This window comes from Hyalella azteca, unplaced genomic scaffold (genome assembly GCF_000764305.2).
Source record: "Hyalella azteca isolate HAZT.00-mixed unplaced genomic scaffold, Hazt_2.0.2 contig7882, whole genome shotgun sequence".
Classification (NCBI taxonomy): Eukaryota; Metazoa; Arthropoda; class Malacostraca; order Amphipoda; family Hyalellidae; genus Hyalella; species Hyalella azteca.
Window position 1 is genome coordinate 468,736 of NW_025937992.1, and position 22,232 is coordinate 490,967.

The following is a 22,232-nucleotide window of genomic DNA, read 5'->3' on the forward strand; positions in this document are numbered from 1 at the left end:
AAGACACATGAATTATCAGTTAAACGCACAACTGTTGGTTCCTTTCCTTTCACAAACGTCTTAGTTAATTTCAAATAATTAAGAAGTGAAGAACTTTTCGACATTTTTTCCAAATAGTTTCTATACTAAAAAGTCAATGTAACTCGATTGGGGATTTCGGTCGTGGATGGCATTTCCTGCGCTTAGCATCATAATACTGTGTTTAGATGAATTTTTGGCAAATTTTTAGTTGCGAAGCTCCAAATTTTTAACTTTATTGTTGAATCAACACATTGGTTTTCACAATTTTTTTCTCTTAACGCACATTAGATATTGAAATTTTCTAAGCAATTATAAATGTTTCATCAATGAAGGCAGCCGCTATTGCAATCGCGGTTCTCATAATTCAAATATTGTAATAAATATTTTAGAACTTTATCAGTTACTTGGCAGTTTTCAGACATAATACTTCACTTTATGTCATTTTTGGGACAAAAGAAAAGGAATAACAACTTAGATATCATCTAGAAAATTTAACTTCTGGCTTTTGACTAGAGTCTGTGACGACTTCCGACAATCTTGTCAGGTTAAGAGAGCTCACAAAGTCATCTATGTTGGCCGAATTAGTAAAATAAGCTTTGACAGCCGCGTCTACAATTTTTTTGCAGTAATCGATGAGGTTTTTCAAATCAAGAGTATATGGATTAAAACTCAAATTTCTTTTCCGTCTCTTGTAAATACCATCGCTGTGTCTCATCATGCAGTCAAAACTTTGGTCGTCCACCTCGATGTCGAGAAATTCCAATATCTTTCTAATTTCTTGAGGTAAATTATCAAGCAGGTCTTCGTAGAAGAGGATGTGCAGGGGACCCTTGAATTGCAACCAGTCCAGGTTGGTATTGGTCCAGGATATGGCCTTGTTCTTTACGAACGATTTCCAGTCTGTAGGAAAAAAGATAATTAACCACAGATATTCCTCAAAATATCCTCTACTCCAAAACTTTTTAACTTAATTAAACAAAATATTTTCTACCCCACATTATATAAATAGATAAAGAATAAGCTTTGTTCTATTCTAACTGTCCCAATTCGTGGGAACGAGATGATTGACCGCAAAGATTCATCAAAAAATCCTCTACACCACAAGTCTGGAAGCCAATTTTACAAAATGTCCTCTAACACCTCATCATATAAATAAATAAAGAATAAGCTTTTTTAGCTAACTGTTCCAGGAAAACAAAGTAATTTAACACTAAGATTCCCAAAAATCACCGATCAAATCTTATTAAATAAAAATAAAAGTATGAATCTGCTGCAGCAGATTCATATAGTAATTCATCTAGTAAATTATCGAACAAATGTCGTAGCATTTATAGCTATTTGTACCTTAAAATACATTACCTCGGTATTGGACCAAAAGATCCCTAGTTCATGATGCCAAAATAATACAAGGCCAGACTTTTAAAATATATCTTATCAATGCTCAATATTTACTGGCTGCGAATAGCATAAACAGAGTAGGACGATAAGTTTGTTAATTAGAGGTCATCAATTAGGGGCGTTAAGTGCAGTGATAAGATAATCAGGATATACATTAAGTGTGCTCTCGATGTCCAACCGGTAAACACAATCGAACGTACGAGCTCGTATCGGTGAGCATTGTTCTTAAATGTTTGGGAAAATTGCAACAAGAATGTAACAAATAAAAGACTGGATTAATCTGTTCAAAATATTAGCTGAAAAAACGTATTGCTTGAAATTGCATGCTCATTTGCTTGCATTGATTTTTCAGTAATAGCTATAACATAGATTTTTTTTCAAAATTTATGCAATTTTTTAAAATCACATAATAAAAGGAAAAACTCCATCATCTTCGCATAAAAAACTCAGGCATAAACAATTATGATAAATTATGTTACTTAAAAATGTAGTACATAATAAATTTAGATATCTGATTAGTGAAACTGCGTACAATAGTGTTATTAATGTAAAACTCAACTCTATGTACCGTATATCTGTTAGATAACATTATTATCTTTAATTATTATATTAATTATTATTGTCGTTCAAGATTATATGAATTATTATCATAATTAATATAATCTTAATGCATGGAATACAAATATAATTCAGAACAAAACCAAGCTGAGTTATTAAAAAATTGAATAAGTTCGCACATCTGCCGTTATCTTTGCTGTATTTGTCGGGCAGGGCATGGCCGATGTGGCCGCCGCTCTGTCGGTTGAACTCCGCCATGATGGACTGGAACGGGTCCCGGATGATCAGAACTGACCGCGAAAATGGAGCTCTCACCTGCCCAATAATTTTTATTTACAGCGGGAGATTCCAACTGACATTCATGGTAAACAAAAACTTTCATAGGCCTGATTTTTATTTACGATAAACAGGTTGCCATAAACTGTAATTCACGGAAAATATCCTTTCACCGGTTCAGAGTTTAAATTAAAACGGGCTAAAAGAAGTACAAATTGGAGAACAAATTTCACTTGTTGAAAGTATTAATTAAAACAATTTACGGTAAAGTTGAGTTGACCATAAAATAAAAAGATGAATCAATCTGTGCCACGTTCTCATTACAACGAGCAGCAGGAAACTAATATCGATCTTAACTAATATTTTATTTGTTTTACCACAATTTTTAAACCCTTATTAACACGTCTATCCATTCTAGCATGGATATTAAGTGAAAATTTCTATATTGGATCATGAAACCAAATGTTATTACAGAAAGCAGGGAATGTTTTAATCCCAGGAACAAAAACTTTCGTTCACAGGAGCTTGCTTGTGAAAACAATTATAAAACATGAAAGAATTTGGTGATGTAATATTGCAATTAAATAAATGATATCGATACAGTAATTTTTTAATTACAGTGAAGCGGAAATCTTTTTTGGTACTCATTCGAATCTCGAAACAGATCCAGGTGAAGACCAGGGTAGGAAGTTATTGCTCTTCATTGATGTATAGCTTATAGAAGAAGAACTATGTGATATCTGATGCTGATATAAATATTCTGGGGCTTATTTTGAAATCTATTTCTTTTCAAGTAGTGGGAGAATAGAGTATTGAGGATTTCCGCGCCACCTAACAATTTACCATTATAATTCAAAATAATCTATAATGATGAGTTTACTTTAAAAATGAAAGATTTCTGTTAGAAATTTTCGCGGCATATGTTGCATTCGCGTGTTAATTTGTAGCTAAATAAAGTTTACATTTTGAATTGCAAGTTAGTTAATCTGGTACACCAGATTATCTTGATTATTAGATTATCTTAGATTATCTTAATCTTATTAAATGAAAGTTGGACCAAAAATAACCGCATATTAGAATGTTCTCTAGTAATTCAATGTACGCTCACCCGGCTCTGACTGGGTAAGAATCCAATATGACTCGCTCCATCCGCCTAGTCCCATCCCACAAGCCTTTGATATTATCCAACTTGTTAATTTTCAGATATAAAGAGTACCTAATTTATTTAACGTTTTACAGAGATAATAATGTGTTCAAGATGAAATAATCAATCTGACTTTGATGGAATGCTTAGAGCACTCTGAACTTCAATTTTTTCGAAATGATTGGAAAATAGTAATAACATTCTGAGTTTCAACTCAGTGAATGAAAGAAAAATCTTGAGCAGTATTCATTTTTTTACATTCATTCACCCCAAGCCATCATTGATGTTCCCTACCTGTTCGCCGTGTTCGTGTGTCTTGACGATGATCACCGAACCGTTGGAAATCGACTCGGCCGGGAACCCGTTCTTCATCAGAGCGAAATCTTTATAAACGCTGCCAGTGTAGTAACCTGCGACCTGCTGCAGCAGATAGCGCACCCAAGTGTTACCTGCAAGCCAGATGTTTTATTAACTTTTAGTAAATGCAATCTGCTCTAAAATGTTAGATGCAGGCCAGGTTGTGGGATAAAGTTATCCTAAAAATGCCTTCCAAACAGAGGCATCCCTTAAACGTAACTTAAGTTGGAGATCAATTTTCAATCGAGAAATGCGTTTTGCACACGAAAGTTTTTGGGAATGATGTTAGTTAGAGACATAAAGACGCTCTGTAGAGTTCAAACAAAAATATGTACATACGACGGCTCATTGCGCTTAATTTTGCTCGAGAGTTCGCCTTCTAGCTAATTGGTAATGAATGTTTACGAATCACGAAAAAAGTGCGAAAAAAAGTTATTTTCAGAGAAAGAATACGTGAAATATTTGACAACAATTTAAAATTTATCAAGAAATAATGCTTAATACTCATCATTATCTAAACAATTGTACATCTAAAATTATAAGATTAATGAGGATGATACGAAGGAAATAAGCTTGAAAAGCTCAGACGAATCTCAGGATGAAAACTCGTGAAAAAGAAATTATTCCTCAGTATGAAAATTAAACCCAAATCAACTATGTAAACTTCCAGGCTACCGGTTTAAATCATCATGATAAAAAATCTTACATACTGTCAAGATAATCAAAATATTCGATACGACAGCAACAATTGTTGGGAAGAAGCCTCACCGGACCCCGGGAAGGATGCAAGCGCCGTGACCTGACCAGGAGGGTCCACAAACTTGAGCTCCTTGCACCACTGCAGCCTCGCACCCCGACCTCCTCCATTGGGGCCGTTCCAACCCCACACGCCACGGAACTAAAACAAACAATATTGTTGTTATGAAAGAAATTTGTGTTAAACACAATTTATACTGTTGTCTCTATGTTAATCGAGTTGTTCTACTTTTTCATCGGCAAGCGACCGCATCTGGTAACTTATAATCTCGGCTAAGAATTGCAAATCCCTTCACCTAATTTTTGTTCCAAGCTTCGCTTCAGTCGATGAACTGCCATCTGCATATTGTATCACAAAAATAGTGACACTGTTGTTGTTGTTGTTGTGGTTCCCCGGTCTCATTTTTACAAGAGACACTGTTGATTGAAAAGACAACCAATATTTAGGCTGTTTTTAATTTTCGTCTTGAATCGCAGAAAGTGCAATATTTAAATTCATGAAATTGAATTAGCTCGATCAATTCAATATTGTAAGAAGCTTGATGTTGATGAAGGATGGGTTTCACCATTCTAAGGAATTTCTAACCCTCGCGAACTGATGGGAACGAAAACTTCGGAACTTGGTTTTATTCTCCCATTTGGAATTGCTTTTCTACCTGCCAGAGAATCAATGATTGCTGTTGTACTCAATATGATTCCTTACGTCCATATAAGTGCGAATAAAGAGTAAGAATTTTAAACTCGTCCACTGCAATTATGTGGTAAAACTTATAAGGGCAGATGGAACTATCGTCTCATAAAATTAAAAGGATTTTGTCTACCCTAAAATGGCAGTCGAAATATTTCTTTTAGTCTTTTATGGGACACTGAGACAATCTGTCAACATATTCTAACGAAATCAACTCAGTTAACAATAATTATCGGACTGACTGCTTAATTTACAATTACTTATATTGAAAAACAAAAATTTTATTCCAGGTGAAAATTTTTCGCTCCCGGAAAACTTTCAAAACATCACTAAACCAAACATTGCTTGTATTTATCTGATTGAGGTACCACAGGAAAAATACAATTTTCCTTCCATTGAAAAATTGAGTATTATTATAATTCATATTTTAATAATAATAGTTATTGTTATTATTATTATAATATTATTATTGCCATCATTACTATTTTATTATAATAATTATTCATAATAATTATTATTATTTTCTTAATAAAATGCCCAGCACTCAAAGGGATCGAGCGAGAAACAATTATTGCCGCATTACGAGATTACGGTATAATCCCATGTATTGGTAAAGTCTAAGTTCAAGTAACTAATTCAAGCTCATGTAGAGGAAAAATGTCATCCTGAGCATTGTCTGCCTTTACACTGTCTACTTAAATTTGCTTGCATTTAGACTGCCTGTCTAAGTAAGCCCACATTTTACTCTGCCTGCCTTTACTCTGCCTGCCTGCCTTTACTTTGCTTGCCTATACTCTGCCTGCCTTTACTCTGCCTGCCTGCCTTTACTCTGCCTGCCTGCCTATACTTTGCCTGCCAATACTCTGCCTGCCTTTACTCTGCCTGCCTATACTCTGCCTGCTTGCCTGGACTTTGCCTGCCTATACTCTGTCTGCCTTTACTGTGCCTGCCTTTACTCTGCCTGCCTTTACCCTGTCTACCTTTACTCTGCCTGCCTTTATTCTGCCTGCCTTTACTCTGCCTGCCTTTAATCTGCCTGCCTTTACTCTGCCTGCCTGCCTGCCTTCACTCTGCCGGTCTTCACTCTGCCTGCCTAAGTCTGTCTGCCTGGGTCTGCCTGCCTTTACTCCGCCTGCTTATGTCTACCTGCCTAAGTCTACCTGCCTAAGTCTGCCTGCCTAAGTCTGCCTGCCTTTACGCGGCCTTCCTAAGTCTGACTGCCTAAGTCTGCCTGCCTGGATCTGCCTGTCTTTACTCCGCCTGCTTATGTCTACCTGCCTAAGTCTACCTGCCTAAGTCTGCCTGCCTAAGTCTGCCTGCCTTTACTTGGCCTTCCTAAGTCTGCCTGCCTAAGTCTGCCTGCCTTTACTTGGCCTTCCTAAGTCTGCCTGCCTAAGTCTGCCTGCCTAAGTCTGCCTGCCTAAGTCTGCCTGCATGCCTGGGTCTGCCTGCCTTTACTCTGCCTGCCTGGGTCTGCCTGCCTTTACTCAGCCTGCCTTTACTCTGCCTGCCTAACTCTGCCTGCCTAAGTCTGCGTGCCCAAAGTCTGCCGGCAGACAGTGGCTAATTGCCTTCTCAGCATTCCAGGAGCGCCGCCGGACGCTGCCTCTGCTGCAGGTCGCGTACGCGTCTCGGTTGCTAGTTGACTCTTCACGGCTAGGGGATTCAGCTTAAATTTTCAATTCAGGTATGAATTTATTTTGAAAAGTCAGTAGATTTATCATCTGGAAAAGTAAAATTTTACGAAGCTAATTAGACGGAGCCCGAAAGATTTTTAATTTTTGTTCTATAATGCGGAGATTGATATGTCCCTTTTTCATTAGAATTTTTTTTTTCCAAATGGAAGTATTTTATCAAAAAAATATTCATCACGCCACTGTGTGTACCTCCTGAAATGATGTTCTCCCAGGAACGAAGTCATAAAAAAATTAAGCCTGGAATTAGCCTTGTAAAAATCACCGAAATTTATTTCCGTTCTGTCTACGAACTTATAAAACAGAAACCTTATAATATAAGTTCACTAAGGACAGCCCGCAAACATTTCAAAAACATTCTTTGACTTTATAGTTGAGGGAGATATTTTTCATTAAAATGTTTCACTAAACTAACACTACAGAGTTAAAAATTCCCCTGGCTTACAAAACAAACTTTACATCTACTCCAAATCAGTTCAAACCAGCAGTCGTTATTTATATTATACAGTATACTCGGCTATTCAACAATCAACGCTCGATAGGAGCAGAAGCTGTACTCCACTTCAATAATGATATGCTTTTCAACTTGACTGTAAAAATTCGTCATGCAGAGATATTCAAAAGAAACTTATTGACTACTTGAACTTGAATGGTGATATCCAAGTCAAGTCCCATCAAAATTATTTTAGGATTACCGTAAGAATTAGCGAGGGATTAATAAGCGAGTAATCCTGTGGTGGAATTTACTGAAGTGGGAGATGAAGCAAAAGAATATATAGCGTAAGAGTTTAATCAGGTATTAGATTGTGTAAATTCATCCTCTCGAAAGTTCGATGCTTCTGTATTATATAACATATAACCGACATATTTTTCACCGTTAGTTTTCATCTTACTGTTGATGTTGAAATGCGTTTAAATTAGTTGATAGCACAGCCGTTGAGTCTTTAATTGACACTCTTCTAATATATCTTATTCTTACTTAGTCTAGTCTTATTCTTAGTCAAGCTGTCCTGTAAATTACCTGTTCATAAATTTTAATAAACGGGCATTACTACATGTAATTTTAATTAATTTAATTCACATGAAGAAATACTCACAGGTATGCCATTGATGGACCTGGGGTCGAGATTCTTATCGCTGAGATTGTCCGACATGAGGGAGATGGCGGCCATGATGGTGAGGTATGCACACACTATCCAAGCCAGCACGTAGACTCGCCAGCGCCACGAACGTCGCATTATTGAACTGAAAAAGATAACATTTTTATAGGCAGTTAATGATGCGGTGTTGAAATGGTCGGAAATGTTAAAAAAACAGGTTGCGTTCAAATTGATCACATGTAAAAAGCATGTGAAGTTCACACGGCTTTGATGCGAGAAAACAAGTTGCGTTCAAATGGCTTTGATGTGAGAAATCACGCGAAATGTCATAATGAGCTTGTAAATCATGAGATTGATTATTTTTATTTGACTGCAACGGCTTTCCTTAAGTTGGTTAGAATGCGGCCATGAATTTAGATGCTCAAATTTAAATTGATTAATTTTCATATTTTCATTGGGAGACCAAAAATTTGTCTGAGATAATGCAACATAAAAGAATGGTTATCGAACTTTAACTAAAATTAGCATAATTCAACAACTAAATTTTAGTTTGCAAGTGCCGAGTGATTTTAATGCGATTGAAATGCTAGCAAGTTATGGTTGCAGAAATTTTCACCAAACGCAACAACGCAACCGTAATTTTTTGGAAATTAAATTTTCAGAACAATCGATAAAAGAAATCATTACTGCATAAAAAGTATTAAACCACATGTTATTACAATTCTGTCAATAATACAATGAGTTATAACAGTTTCTATGCGCATAATGTCTCACGGGAATAATAAGTTACAACAGTTTCTATGTGCATAATGTCTCACGGGAATAATAAGTTACAACAGTTTCTATGAGCATTATATATCACGGGAATAATAAGTTATAACAGTTTCTATGAGCATTATGTATCATGGGAATAATAAGTTATGACAGTTTCTATGAGCATAATGTCTCACGGGAATAATAAGTTATAACAGTTTCTATGAGCATTATGTATCACGGGAATAATAAGTTATAACAGTTTCTATGAGCATTATGTATCACGGGAATAATAAGTTATAACAGTTTCTATGAGCATTATGTATCACGGGAATAATAAGTTAAAACAGTTTCTATGCGCATAATGTCTCACGGGAATAGTAAGTTATAGCAGTTTCTATGCGCATAATGTCTCACGGGAATAATAAGTTATAAAAGTTTAATGAGCATAATGTCTCACGGGAATAATAAGTTATAACAGTTTCTATGAGCATAATGTCTCACGGGAATCATTAGTTATAACAGTTTCTCTGAACATTACGTCTCACGGGTATAATAAGTTACAACAGTTTCTATGAGCATTAGGTCTCACGGGATTCGAGGTCAGCAGAGACTTGGCTCGACTTTTATTCTCTTCGCTCTTCTTCCGCAGTGAAATTCCATCCAAACTGCAACTTTTCTGCACTTAGGAGACAGAAAACCTGGCTTGAGGACCCATTCTCCGGCAGATCCTGCGTCCAGATAGGGCACGATCCTTCCGGCTAGGATTTTTTCGATTGGGATTTAGGCATCAATTTTGTTCTCGCAGGCTCGTGAAGTCTGCGTAGGTTTTGGTCTGGAAGAGTAAAAAGCTAGCATTAATGGCACGGTCAGGAATAATTACTTAACAAATTGTGTTTTCCCATTGGCAGTGACAACAGAAAATGAGTGAGAATATTTATTAATTTCGTTCCAGCATTTTTTTATATTCTAAATTGTGGGATTTCCGCTGTAATTTTTCCCATCAATAATCAAGGCGCACGATAAGAGAAAAACTTAGTTGTATTACATGAAACATCACACATAGTAAGCAAAATTAAAATTAATGAATGAATTTTATTATAGATTTTGAAATGTCTTAAAATGTAGGCGTCATTTCACTTATGGACACGACATTTAAACAAATTATAGACTTAATCGGAAAAATTGCAAATAAATTCATGGCAAAAATTATGACATATAATGCAGTAGGCGTTATTGATGAAATAAAATTGAAACTCAAGTCAGGTAAAATTTGAATGAATAGGACTACGATTTCGTGAAATTTCTTCTTTTCCAAAGAAATCTCTGCCTGTATTTACTAATTAATACTGCGAATGATATACACGTGGACGTTTACCTTTAGATTTAATCCTACCCTACCTAGCACCATAAGGAAGTTTAAACATACAAGTTTTGTTCATAAATAATACAAGTTCAACTCTCATTCAACGTTCAACTTCATATGCACTATTTCACAATTCAATGTTATAACAGTTCTATTTCACAAATAATATAACAGTAATATTTGACAATATATACATAACAGTTATATATAACAACACTGTTATAACACTAATAATATAACAATTCTAGAAATAGACTTTCTATCATGAACAGTTGTTCTATACGAGAGTGCAGCCGGCGTCTGGCACACTGCTCGACTAAACACAAGGCGCACAGGCGAGACTCTTCGCAATTACAGTGACGCTGGACGCTGCTGTCGACAGCTGAATTTTCGGTCATTAATTATGCAAGGAAAGCCATGCTACACCGACGTCTGCTGCTCAAGCATACAGCTGCTTATAGCCTCGAGCCATAAATATTCTAGGCGAGCATTACCGTTTGAGAAAGAGAGGACTAATATGCCTGGATAAATTCTGATGTTCATGGGATAAGGTTTCCAATGCCTTATTAATTTTGATGAGCATTACATGGTGAATAATGAGAGGAGTTTATCTGCATAGGCAGTGAAGAAAAATTCCATCAATAAATTTCAGTTGATTTCCATAAATAATTTACAAGGTACCTATAAATGAGCTCAAGAACAATGTAGGGCACGTTTTTTAATATCCAAGATATTATTAGTTTGAGTGCCCCTAACGTAAACAGGACTTTACTGGCTTTTGCGTCAAAATATTGTGACGGTAAATAGCTTCATTACAAGTTTGAAAACATTTGCTACGAAATGTTGCAATTACGCTGGAATTTTAGACACAAAATCACAGATATAAAAGTAGAGCAAATATCAAATGCGGTTCACAGCACAACAAACGGTAATATTATTTCAGATTGTATTTCAGATCCAGCTTCTGTATTTTCAATTACGATATTGGGATTATATTCTTGCTAATATTTTCGCTCGTAAAATGGGAGCTCTTAAGTCCAGTTAGTGTATAATCAAAAGTTTGCACGATTGCAAACTTTCTTCCGTAACTTTCGTGAGTCTCACTTACGTGTAAGAGGAGAGGAGGGAGCGCGTCTGCAAGCTCTGAGCGGCTCGGGCCTAAACTTGCGCCGAGAAAATGAACTTTACGACAAAGTTTAAATCATAGCACAAACACAACGAGCTCTTCTTTGCGTGCTTATTTATTTTGCAATTTGTATTTCAACTTGAAAAGAAGGAATTCACGGTCGTTGTGGAATTCACCAACATGAATGTTAATTAATTTTAATGAATGAGGGACCAATAGGTCTAAATAAATATTCAAGGTGTTCGAAAGCGGATTGATTCGTTAATTTTGAATGAATGGTTATTGAATGAGTTACAGGAGACATTTCTAAATAGAACTAATCTCTCCAGGTAGTCAACCATCTAAAAACGATATTTTTAGGAGTTCACTTAGCTCGTATTATTATCTCATTGTAGCCAACTATCTTCAATTCATGCTCCATTCAGTCGAAAATCTTACCATATAATGACCAGAGATCTTAATTTACGATCTCCAGCGAGCTAACTGATTACCTAGAGTACGTTTGGGTGTGTAGTCCAAAGTCTGAATATTTGATAACATTCAATTACGAATTTGTTATTTTTGTTGATAAAGTTCAATACCATAGTAAGAATATAATGACAAAGATAATAAGAAAGTAATTATCGAGCGTCAAAAACGACAACGTCGGCTAATTTATCGCATTGTTCTTCAGCAATGATGTGGCTATTTACAGAGGCTCGCTGCCAGCGCTGACGGTTCTTCTTTAGGCTCAACTCATGACGCAGATCTGTTCTTTTAAACCCCAGAAATTTAAAACTGTCAATAATTGTCAAAAAGTTAGTGTAACGCCTTCGATGTCTATGGGATAAGGTTTCCAATACAACGATGCAGATATCTTGTTTTAAACCCCAGAAATTTAAAACTGTCAATAATTGTCAAAAAGTTAGTGTAACGCCTTCCTCAAAGGACGCTACGCCTAGAACGGTTCAGCACTAGTTACACCTCCTGACCTACTGAGCTTTAGGCTTAAAAGGAGGTTCAATAATTTTATACTAATTCAGTTTCTTCGTTTAATAGTGAAGGAACTGAACAGTTGTAATTATTGAATATATCTGAAAAAAACGAAAAATGAATACATAATACAAATTTTGGCACGGTTATGACATATATAACAAAATCTCAAAAAATACACCAGAAAATACACAAAAAGAATATGAACTAGGAACACTGAACAGGTAAAGCGACCCTGGTCGCGGACAGAGTAAAAGTGGCCGGAGGAGATACGTGTCCGAAAATTGCTTATGCTAGTAAGTGCTGCCATTTGGGCATTTCGCACTACCAAATCTCTAAATTAATGAGCTGCGGCTACAGTTAGAATAACATTGTCAGAGAAAAAAATCAGCAATGATAAATTTACCAGGCATATGAAGTAAAGTAAAATAGATTCCAAGTAAAATATTCCAAGTAAAATATTTATATCCGCATATCATGATGGCATTCAGTCGCACACAGCCAGAGGAACAATATTCAAAGCTGGACTATTATAATTGGATAAAATAAATTATTATATAATCAATAATAAAAATTAATTTTCTCGTGTTGTGGATGCCTTATTTGTAATATGCCTACTGAAATCGTGTAAAATTGAGAGGACATTTATGCTCGTTGTTCTTTTTTTCGTGGTTTTATAAAGAGGCAAGATGCAGATTTAATTGTATTCTTCAAATAATTAATTGGAGTCTTTGTTATAAAACATTAATGAATGGCCTAAACGATTGTTGCACATTTTTTAAATTTTGTTCAAAATTTCTACGAATTTCCCTAGACTTGTCGAGCATGTATTCAGTTTTAAATAAGAATTTAAGCATGTTTTTTAAAAATCGGAACGAAATTTGGCTCAACCTTAGTTGTCAATTTCCTAGCATCAATTTAAGGATAGAGTGAATTGACAATAGTGATTAAAGTCGCTCTTATGTATGACTCCTACAGTTACAGTCACTGACTTCTTCATTCACATTTCTTCACAATTTAAGATGACATTTAATTCGCAATATTTTGTAAAAAAAAATAAAAAACTCTTAAAAACCACGTTTTCTTAGCGGACAAAAAAGAAAAACATTTACTCTTACATAACAATACATAAACTTTTACATAACTTTAATGTTAATAAAAAAACTTTTAAAAACCACGTTTTCTTAACGGACAAGAAAGAAAAACATTTACTCTTACATAACAATACATAACATTTTACATAACTTTAATGTTATGTAAGAGTAAATGTTTTTCTTTTTTGTCCGTTAAGAAAACGTTGTTTTTAAAAGTTTTTTAATTTGTTTTATTTCATCATTTGTAGTTTTGCAAAAACCAGAAAGACGTGTTATTGTTAACAAAAATTTTTTTTTTTTTTAATTAGTACTTCTGATGATCAAATCTTGAATTGTTAAACAGCATAGCCATGCATGACAAATTTTAAGTTTCTAGGATGTTCAGAAGAGCTCTGAATTAAGGTCTGAATTTTTGATGACAGATAGACAGACAGACAGACAGACAGACACGAAACGAAGCTAAGAAAAAAGTGGTAATTAGTTGTCATGAGCAACATATTTTATTATGATAAAAAATTATTTACAATTCTTCAAGCCATTTTGGATGTGCGCGAGCTGATTTTATAGTTTTTGATGCGTATTCAATATCATCATTTGTAACAATTTTTTCATGATTTATGAGCCAAGATAACGTAGTCTTGTGTTGCTTCCAAAACTTCCGTGGGCGCGGAAGCTTTGTGTTGGCGAACAGGATTTTCCTTTTCCATCATTGTTTACTTTAGACACATGGGCAGGGTGAGGATGGGACGAGGGCGAGACAAGGGTGAGAGACGAGGGTGGGAGACGAAGGCGGAAGACGAGGGCACGACGTCAGCAACTTATGCCGATAAAAATTAAAAAGTTTCCAGCGATTGATTGCCACTGAAATGCATCAGCGTGACTGAACGATGACGCACGCGACTCGATAGCTCATTGCTGTATACTCGAGAATTCCAATCAAAAAATCCCATTTTCGATATTTATTTCACTGCATTTAAATACGAGATTTATGTTACGAGGAACATGGTTAATAACAGGAATAAGTAATTACGTAGTTGGCATGTAATTTGCTGACATTATTTGGATTTTCGGCCCGTCCATCACCCGCCAAGAAAATCAGTAAATTGAAAAAATGAAAATTCATCGAGAAATAAAATTCGTAAATAACATGGTTTGGTTTGTAAAAGAAAAAATAGAATTGGTGTTTATATATCAAGTTTTCTCTAAGAAATTCATTGCTTCCACTTGGTCATCGTTCATTTATTTTGAAGGCTATTGACAGAACAGTTTACTTTTGCACTCGAGAAACAAACAAATTTTCTGATAAATAATAAATACAATAAATGTAACTGAAAAATTATTGTCACTATAATGTAGAATATGTATTTCACAAGTTCATAATTACTGAAATTATATGACAAAATGCGATTTTCAGGAATGAAGAAAATATTTTTTTTACAAACAAGACATAATACGAATGCAATACCAAGACGCAGTTTTCTTTTGTATTCAATTTCGACTAAGGAACCAATAATAAATAATAATTAAAAAATAAATTAGGAATAAATTTATGAATGATAAAAATTACTCTTACTTTAAAGCGGAATTTAGTTAAACTTATGGCAGGCGTAACATCTGTGCTGGAGAGCTGAATTAAAATGCAGGTTTCGGTGCTTTGAATATTCATTTATGCATGGGGGCTAAAAAACTCTCCGCGTTATCTATGACGAAACTGAAATTCAGTCCAACTTTCGCATGAGATGAAAGTCTCCTCAGTTCATGGTAATCCTCTTTTGAACTGAAATTTTGTTATGATATTGGATGTCATTATACGACATTACAATAGACGACTGGAATTTTTTTATGAACATTAAAATAATGTTAGTCATATATGGATAATACTCTCTCAGATAGTCTGTGAATATAGCCTTGTATACTTCTATGAAATTTCTGCTCTGTCTGCTACCCAGAAAATAATAGTTTTTCTGTCTCTGTAAATAATGTTCTTTATGTTTGTTAGAAAATAATGTTATGCATACTACTCATATAAATAACAATCTGCGGAATAAAACCTGGAAGCTCTAAATCTCATAATTCCCAGTTTCAAAATAATCTATTTCGTTCGTTTCTTAATCGATAGAAAATATATAAACTTCAGCTCGCCTGTTAGGCATCCTGTTATTCTAACATCAAAGTGTAAAATCTCATGTGTGGAAAACTTAAACATCCGAGAATTGGGACAATAGAAAAAAAATAAAACGAATCAAGTTTCGATGCCCCCTTTAAAAGAACGTCGGACGTGGAGTCAAGACGAGAGTTTGCTTATGTCTCGGCTTGGAAGATTGCAATCAAACGACCGAGTCAATTGGGCGCAAGAGACGTGATCATCATTCTGGCTTCTCTCACTCGTTGGTGGCTGGGGCATGTCTAGGACGTGGCTATTGTGGAGGCGCCCACGGCAAGATTGTCAGGATACCAGACTACATTCAAAATGAGTTTGGTTTGAGCAACGGGCATAATTGAAGGTGAGTCTGGCAATAATTGCTGGAGTCCTGTCAGGATAACTGGCGGTATTGATCGTGAGTCTAGCCAGGATAACTGGTACTATTGGACGTGAGTCCAGTCAGGATATCTAGAGACTTTGATCTTGATTCTGTATCATTAGGTGGTTTCTTCACTTTATTCTCTCGAAGTTTCATGTACTTTAATACTTTTACTGGGCACTATCTCGCCTAAAGGTCCCAAAGAAGATAAGCAGAAGTTTACTCGGATGTTACGTTAAAGAAAAGTTTTAAAAATCAATATTGAAATAGAACACTTTTTTACATTTAAAAGTCCCTATGAAGTCCTTTCGTTCACTATGTGCCATGGAATTTGTTAAGCATCAAGCTTCTCTTTCAATGTCTTCATCGCGCGCTCGTGCATGAACGTCTGGAACTAAAGGCCGTTGCTTACGTCCCGGCAGACTCCTAACATCCCCATGGCGCCGATTCCAGGGCTCTTATACCCAGCCACCGAGTTCAGTTTCCCCTCGTTTGGCCCGAGCAAGCCACGTCGTCCGTTGAATTACCCATTAGCCTGGAATTCCTCAGTCCAGAAATTACTTTTTTCTCGATGATTTCGGAACGGTTTTTTGTAAACAAAGGGCACTTCTCCCGGTACTGGAACTGGTCTTGCCCATCACAAACTTTGTATGTTAAGTCTATGTTCTGGGTCCTGAACAATTTCAAATCAAGCGGTCTAGCCTCACAAATTCAACTTCAAATTAAGCATAATATCCTTTTTTATCGTGCGTTTTCGCATTTAACTGATTAGGTTCGAGAGTTTTGCCTGATTTATCTTCCTGCAGGTTGAGTATTATTTCTGATCGCTAGTTGTACATCATATTCCATAGCACGCAAATGTTGTGAAATTTAAATTTTGTATCCGACTTAAATAGCGCTTCCGAGTTCTCACATGAAGTGTTATTGACGGAAGTGAGCATGCTAAATATCTGGCAACTGAATAGAAGTAAATTATAAATTTTAGTTATTTTGAAGAAAATTTTACAATAATTAATTCTTGTGATTCATAGACTGGAAATGTTAATTATAAAATTTTTTCCTTCCTCAATTGAATTACATAAAAATCAGAAATGGTCCGTGACATTACCAAATTAAATGTCACGTATTTACTAGACAAAACAAACTAGCTGGGAAATGGCTTTAATAAGTTAACCTAGGCTGATAGTGATAAAGTCGGTATTATATAGGCATGAATATTTATTTTTGCAGAAAATGTTTAAATCCTTTTGGCGGTCACTCGATTTTTCCGGAAATTTTTTCCTAAAGATGAGATGCCTATGAGTTCCTCTTGCAAATTCAGTCGCCTGATTGCACCATAAACATCATTGCAGTCGCCATTCGCAGCCGAGATGAGTCGTCTGGGAGCTTCAATTTATTGAGCTTCATATTTCAGACCTGACAAGCTTGTATTTCAGGTAATGGTCGTGTCCGTTGAGAAATGAGATTGAAAGCCTACGGAAATTATCGTTTCGACCACATTACGGACATAATTTTTCCAAATATATTTTAAAAAATCAGTTTATACTGTATAATTACCACCGATACGTGAGACTTCAATGCTTCGATGGCGTAGGAAAATGATGCACTTAATAAATGGCCTGAAGTAATCGATTTTGAAGGCACTAATTTACGCATTATATTGTACAGAAATTCCTCACATTAATTTAAATGCTCCAGGTCATCCGTTCATTTGTTTTGACAAACCATTTTTGGGCTACAGTTTATTTATCGAAATAACGACAAACTTTGAGTCAGAATCTCTATACATAGAAGGTGAATAAATGTCCACTTTTCTATGGACAAACGCGTTTGGAATTCCATCAACGAAACCGCGGCTCTATGCCAATTTAATAATATCCTTCCAATATAAAATCTAAATCAAAGGAAAATATATTTGATCAAATTTCCTACAGATATTTATTTGCTCGCAGCGAGACACCTTCAAAGCGGCCACATGCAATGCTGCCTCGCGTGCTCAAAGTTCGGTTCCAACGCTCGCATCAACGAGATTTGTTGATACTTTTTGTTGTGTGGCCGCGGACTTATAGTCTCTGTTGTTTTAGTCACCAGCGACGTGCCTTAGAGAACAGGAACGTGCTTTAAACAACAGGCACGCGCTTTAAACAACAGGGACGTGCTTTAAACAACAGGGACGCGCTTTGAACAACAGGGACGTGCTTTAAACAACAGGCACGTGCTTTAAACAACAGGCACGTGCTTTAAACAACAGAGACGTGCTTTAAACAACAGGCACGTGCTTTAAACAACAGGGACGTGCTTTAAACAACAGGGACGTGCTTTAAACAACAGGCACGTGCTTTAAACAACAGGCACGTGCTTTAAACAACAGGCACGTGCTTTAAACAACATGCACGTGCTTTAAATAACAGGCACGTGCTTTTCGCAGCTGAGACGTGCGTCTGGCCACGAATAAGAAAGCCTCTACGCAAATAAAAGTCTTTCGGTTGTGGTTGGAATATTTCCGCGAATTTTAGTGAGTTTGGAAATTGTTTTTAACGAAATTTTGCGAAAATGACCCCAAATTAAACTTGAAAGCTTCTGCAGCTTTTTCGTCCAATGATTTTGATATAATTTCATTTAAAGTTTCCTATTGCCTCCGGTATATACTGTTCGAGTGTCCGTCATACATATCATACATATCACACATATCATACGTACATGCATTGTTGTGCAGAGAGTGATAAACAAGGAAAAAGATGAATGAATTGTGACAAAATGAAAGTTTTCTTAAGAAAAATGCGTAAGTAATTATACTTACAAAATTACATGAGATTTGAATGAACTTCGTACTTTACGATACTCAGCTTATTTGAAGAAACGACGTGCTACTAAATCTTACTTTCACGAGGAACAGAAATTCTGACTGAGTACATTTTTACCATCACCTCAAATAACTTGATATAATTCAGTACATAATTTTCTGGTTTCATGCAATTTATTTTTACATGGTTGAACTTCAATAGACTTGCGGAGAATGATAGGAAATTTTCATCATTCAGTCACCGTCTCGGAATGATGACCTTACAGTCTCTAGAATTTCGAGTCTCTCTGCACTCGACAGCTCGTTACAGAGCGAACACAAATGGATGTCTCGCATTGTTGGGTCTCGGGAGAGAGATATTGTCTCGAGAGCTTCGCCCTCACATGCCGACTCTTTAGACCAAGAAACGGTCGAGACTTTGAGACGCTGCTTGCATAATTGAAGACATGGCGGGGGCAGGGAAGAAAGGATTTATTCTCGATGAATAAGTCTAGATGCGCTTTGAAACCAACTGAATTATTCACTGCATTGTGAAATGAGCTTTGGGTCATTTCCCTGCGACTATCCAGCTATAAGGAGAATGCCATTGCAACTAAATATATTTGGAAAAAGGGTGTTCGCTTCTAACCGGGCGGAGTGTTAGGAATATAAAGCCAACAAGTTAGAAGCAATTATATTAATCCAATTATGCCGCGAAAGGGCAGGGAAGAATTAATATTATACCAGATGTAAAATACTGAAGAGGGATGCGAGGAATCGAGGAAATATGCGAGAAGCTCATTGATATGCGAATTAGATGAAGGACGAGCGTTCAGTGCGCTGTCTGCATGGGTCGCGCTATTCAGCGAGGTGAATGTGGCGATGAATGTAACCTTGTGATGATGAATGTGATGAATGTGGTATTGAATGTATCCTGGAGAAAATATTAAGGTTTCAAGCTCGTCTTTTTATTATCTTTTGAAATTATTGAGGAAAAAATTAAATCTTTTATTAAATCTCTTATTATTAAGTATCATATTGAAGGAAAAATTTTTTCACAATTTATTCATAAGTATTCATTTCAAAAATTTATTCCACATTTAATTCATTGGATGCAAATATGTATATTAAAAGTATTCAGAAAGGACAAAAAACAGACTTCAATGTTTAGCTGAAGTGACTATATTAACCCACTAATTACCGACACGCAGGCTTTGTGCTGTTATTCAGGAGAGCAAAGCGAGCTAAATTCCTTCCACTTAGACTGAAGCAGTGCTTGAAAGCCTCATGTTGCTGTGATGGACGAGGTAACGCTTCAGTCAGGACGTTTGCTACCTCAACTGACAGTGCAAGTCAATAACAGGTCGAGTTGACCTAGTCGCGAAAATTGTGATTTCGTGGATTTAGATTCGCGATCGGTTGCCCTCCTAGAAATTTGAAGAAAATTCTTTTAAAATTATTGATATTTAGGTATCATGTATTTGTTTAAATTAATATCTAAGTTGGTACTTTCAATTAAAGAAAAAAACGCTTTTGATCTCAATTGGACTAGATATAGCGACTTGAAAGGAAATTTAATCGACTCTGTGTTCATATCATATACTGCTTCGTAGAAGGAATTTTAAGGAAATAATGATATTCGGTCATTTTTTTCCGAAAATGTGTGTTGAGGAACAGCCACGAGATTTTCTGTCTTCACCCTGCAAAGAAAAATCTATCCGCCATACGTCTGAGCATTGCATAAAAATTGTTCAGGAATTAACATGAAAATTTTGTACTTTCGATTAAAAAACTTGAATTTTAATATATTGAATTGATGCATACATTAATTGACGAATTTAGAAAGATTCTGCCCTAAAGATCATGGAACAATATGCAGCCCTGTGGGAACATTTGTACGGAAAATTTATGAATTAAAGAGAACCTAACTTTTCTATTTTTCGTGTTTTATCATTACAACTCATGAATGAGCTTGAGTGTTTTTCCCACGATTGTGCGAAAAAAATGTGTGTGGAAGACGTTTGAAGAAGCAAAAACTCGAGGGCTGTGCACGAAGTACGTTTTTTCAGAATTAAAGCAATTAGGAATTGCTGTCAACTGTACACTTGATTGAAAAGTTCCTACTCAGATGAATAAAATGGAAAGGCATCTGAGAGAATGTCAAGGAAAATTAGTGGTCGAAGGTTATTGAGCGGGACAGATAATCCAGACATTCCAAGCGTGTTTTTAAATTGAGCGTTCATAGAAATTACAAAATCTCCTATAAAAATTACATCGCATAAATTCAGTCGTTGCAAAAATGTAGAGCGTTAATTAAAGAGCTGAAGGAAGGCTCGTCACTCGATGATGGAAAAATTTTTTGGCAACTTGCGATTTGTGTTGTAAAAATGGCTTTAAGAATAAATGAAGAATTGAAGGCAAGTTTACATTGGCCGCATTGCGAGATACCAAAGTAAATATTTTTTCTTCTTTTTAAATCTAAAGTTTCAATTCAGAATTTTGGATATGGTGAAGTTTAAAAAGGGAAGATAACAAATTTGTTCATGTGATCGGGATATTCATCAGGTTTTGTATCAGCAGGATAAGAAATTTATTTTTTGAAACTTTTAAGTGATTAAACCTTGTTATGGTATTGAACGCTGGAAAATAGCTGAGATTATTTACTATTAGATTCAATTCTATTAATTAAGACTTCTCATCCATTAATTAGGTTTAAAAATCAGTCAAAAAATCACAATGTTAATACAACTTAAAGGGAATACGCATATTTTAGGACAACACACGTAAATAATGAAAAAAATCGGGAGTAATCTTTAGCAGTTCGCATTAATAAATGCTTTAAATTCCGTTGAATTGTAGCATTAACCATATTAATCCGCAACGAGTAATTTGAATGTCTAATCAGGTTAATCGATAATCACGGAAAGTGTGATTCATGTCATTAATATCATGGTTTTTTGACAAAATTTATGAAGCTATGTAAATTATTTTGGTCCAAAGAAAACATCACGTAATTATAATTTTAAATAATGACTTTTGATTGGCAGGAATGTTATTGCCTACTTGGTTAGAATTTGGACCACTCTACAAAATGACATTTTCCGCTTGGATGCCGAGAGGAAAAAAATTCCATGAATAAATCCGAACACAATATAACTATCGATTTTCGATGGAGATTTCGATCGGTTACTTGCCGGATAAGTTCGCGCCAAACTCAGGATTATTTGCTCATCCAAATTCGTTTTCCCCTTTTTAAATAATCGATCTAATATATAATTGATTTATGTCAGGCATGCGAGTGTGGGAACGACATGTGAAGCTCTCAAAGAAATCTACGAGTACGTCTTGCGCTTCGGGTAATATACTACAAGTACTATGCAGTATACCAATGCTATTAAGTGCAGTAAACATTTGCAACAATATTGCATAAGCAACAAATTTCTTGATGCTGACAAGTTTTTTTCAGTTCTTCAAACTTTGTTCTGCGATATTCCATTTCAGACCATTTACAGGTTCTCTTGCTGTGCCAGACAACATAATAAATATTTTCATAATTGGTAATATGATTCTGATGCGATATAAGAATTTGATTCATCTTAAGTAAATCATTATGATGGTTGCTTTG

The 22,232-nt window shown here is 35.6% G+C and overlaps 1 protein-coding gene across 1 annotated transcript in view; it reads right to left on the bottom strand.

Moving 5' to 3' along the window:
• Positions 1-296: 296 nt before the first annotated feature.
• Positions 297-22,232, bottom strand: part of LOC108681383 (WSCD family member AAEL009094) — a 66,465-nt gene continuing 44,529 nt past the window's right edge. Inside the window, exons 2-7 of the mRNA XM_018170402.2 lie at positions 9,338-9,580; positions 7,990-8,137; positions 4,523-4,652; positions 3,692-3,846; positions 2,157-2,292; positions 297-921 (exon numbers count right to left, since the gene is read on the bottom strand). Coding sequence (XP_018025891.1) covers positions 500-921; positions 2,157-2,292; positions 3,692-3,846; positions 4,523-4,652; positions 7,990-8,130 — 984 coding nt within the window. The 5' untranslated portion in view covers positions 8,131-8,137; positions 9,338-9,580 and the 3' untranslated portion in view covers positions 297-499. The remainder of the gene's footprint in view (positions 922-2,156; positions 2,293-3,691; positions 3,847-4,522; positions 4,653-7,989; positions 8,138-9,337; positions 9,581-22,232) is intronic.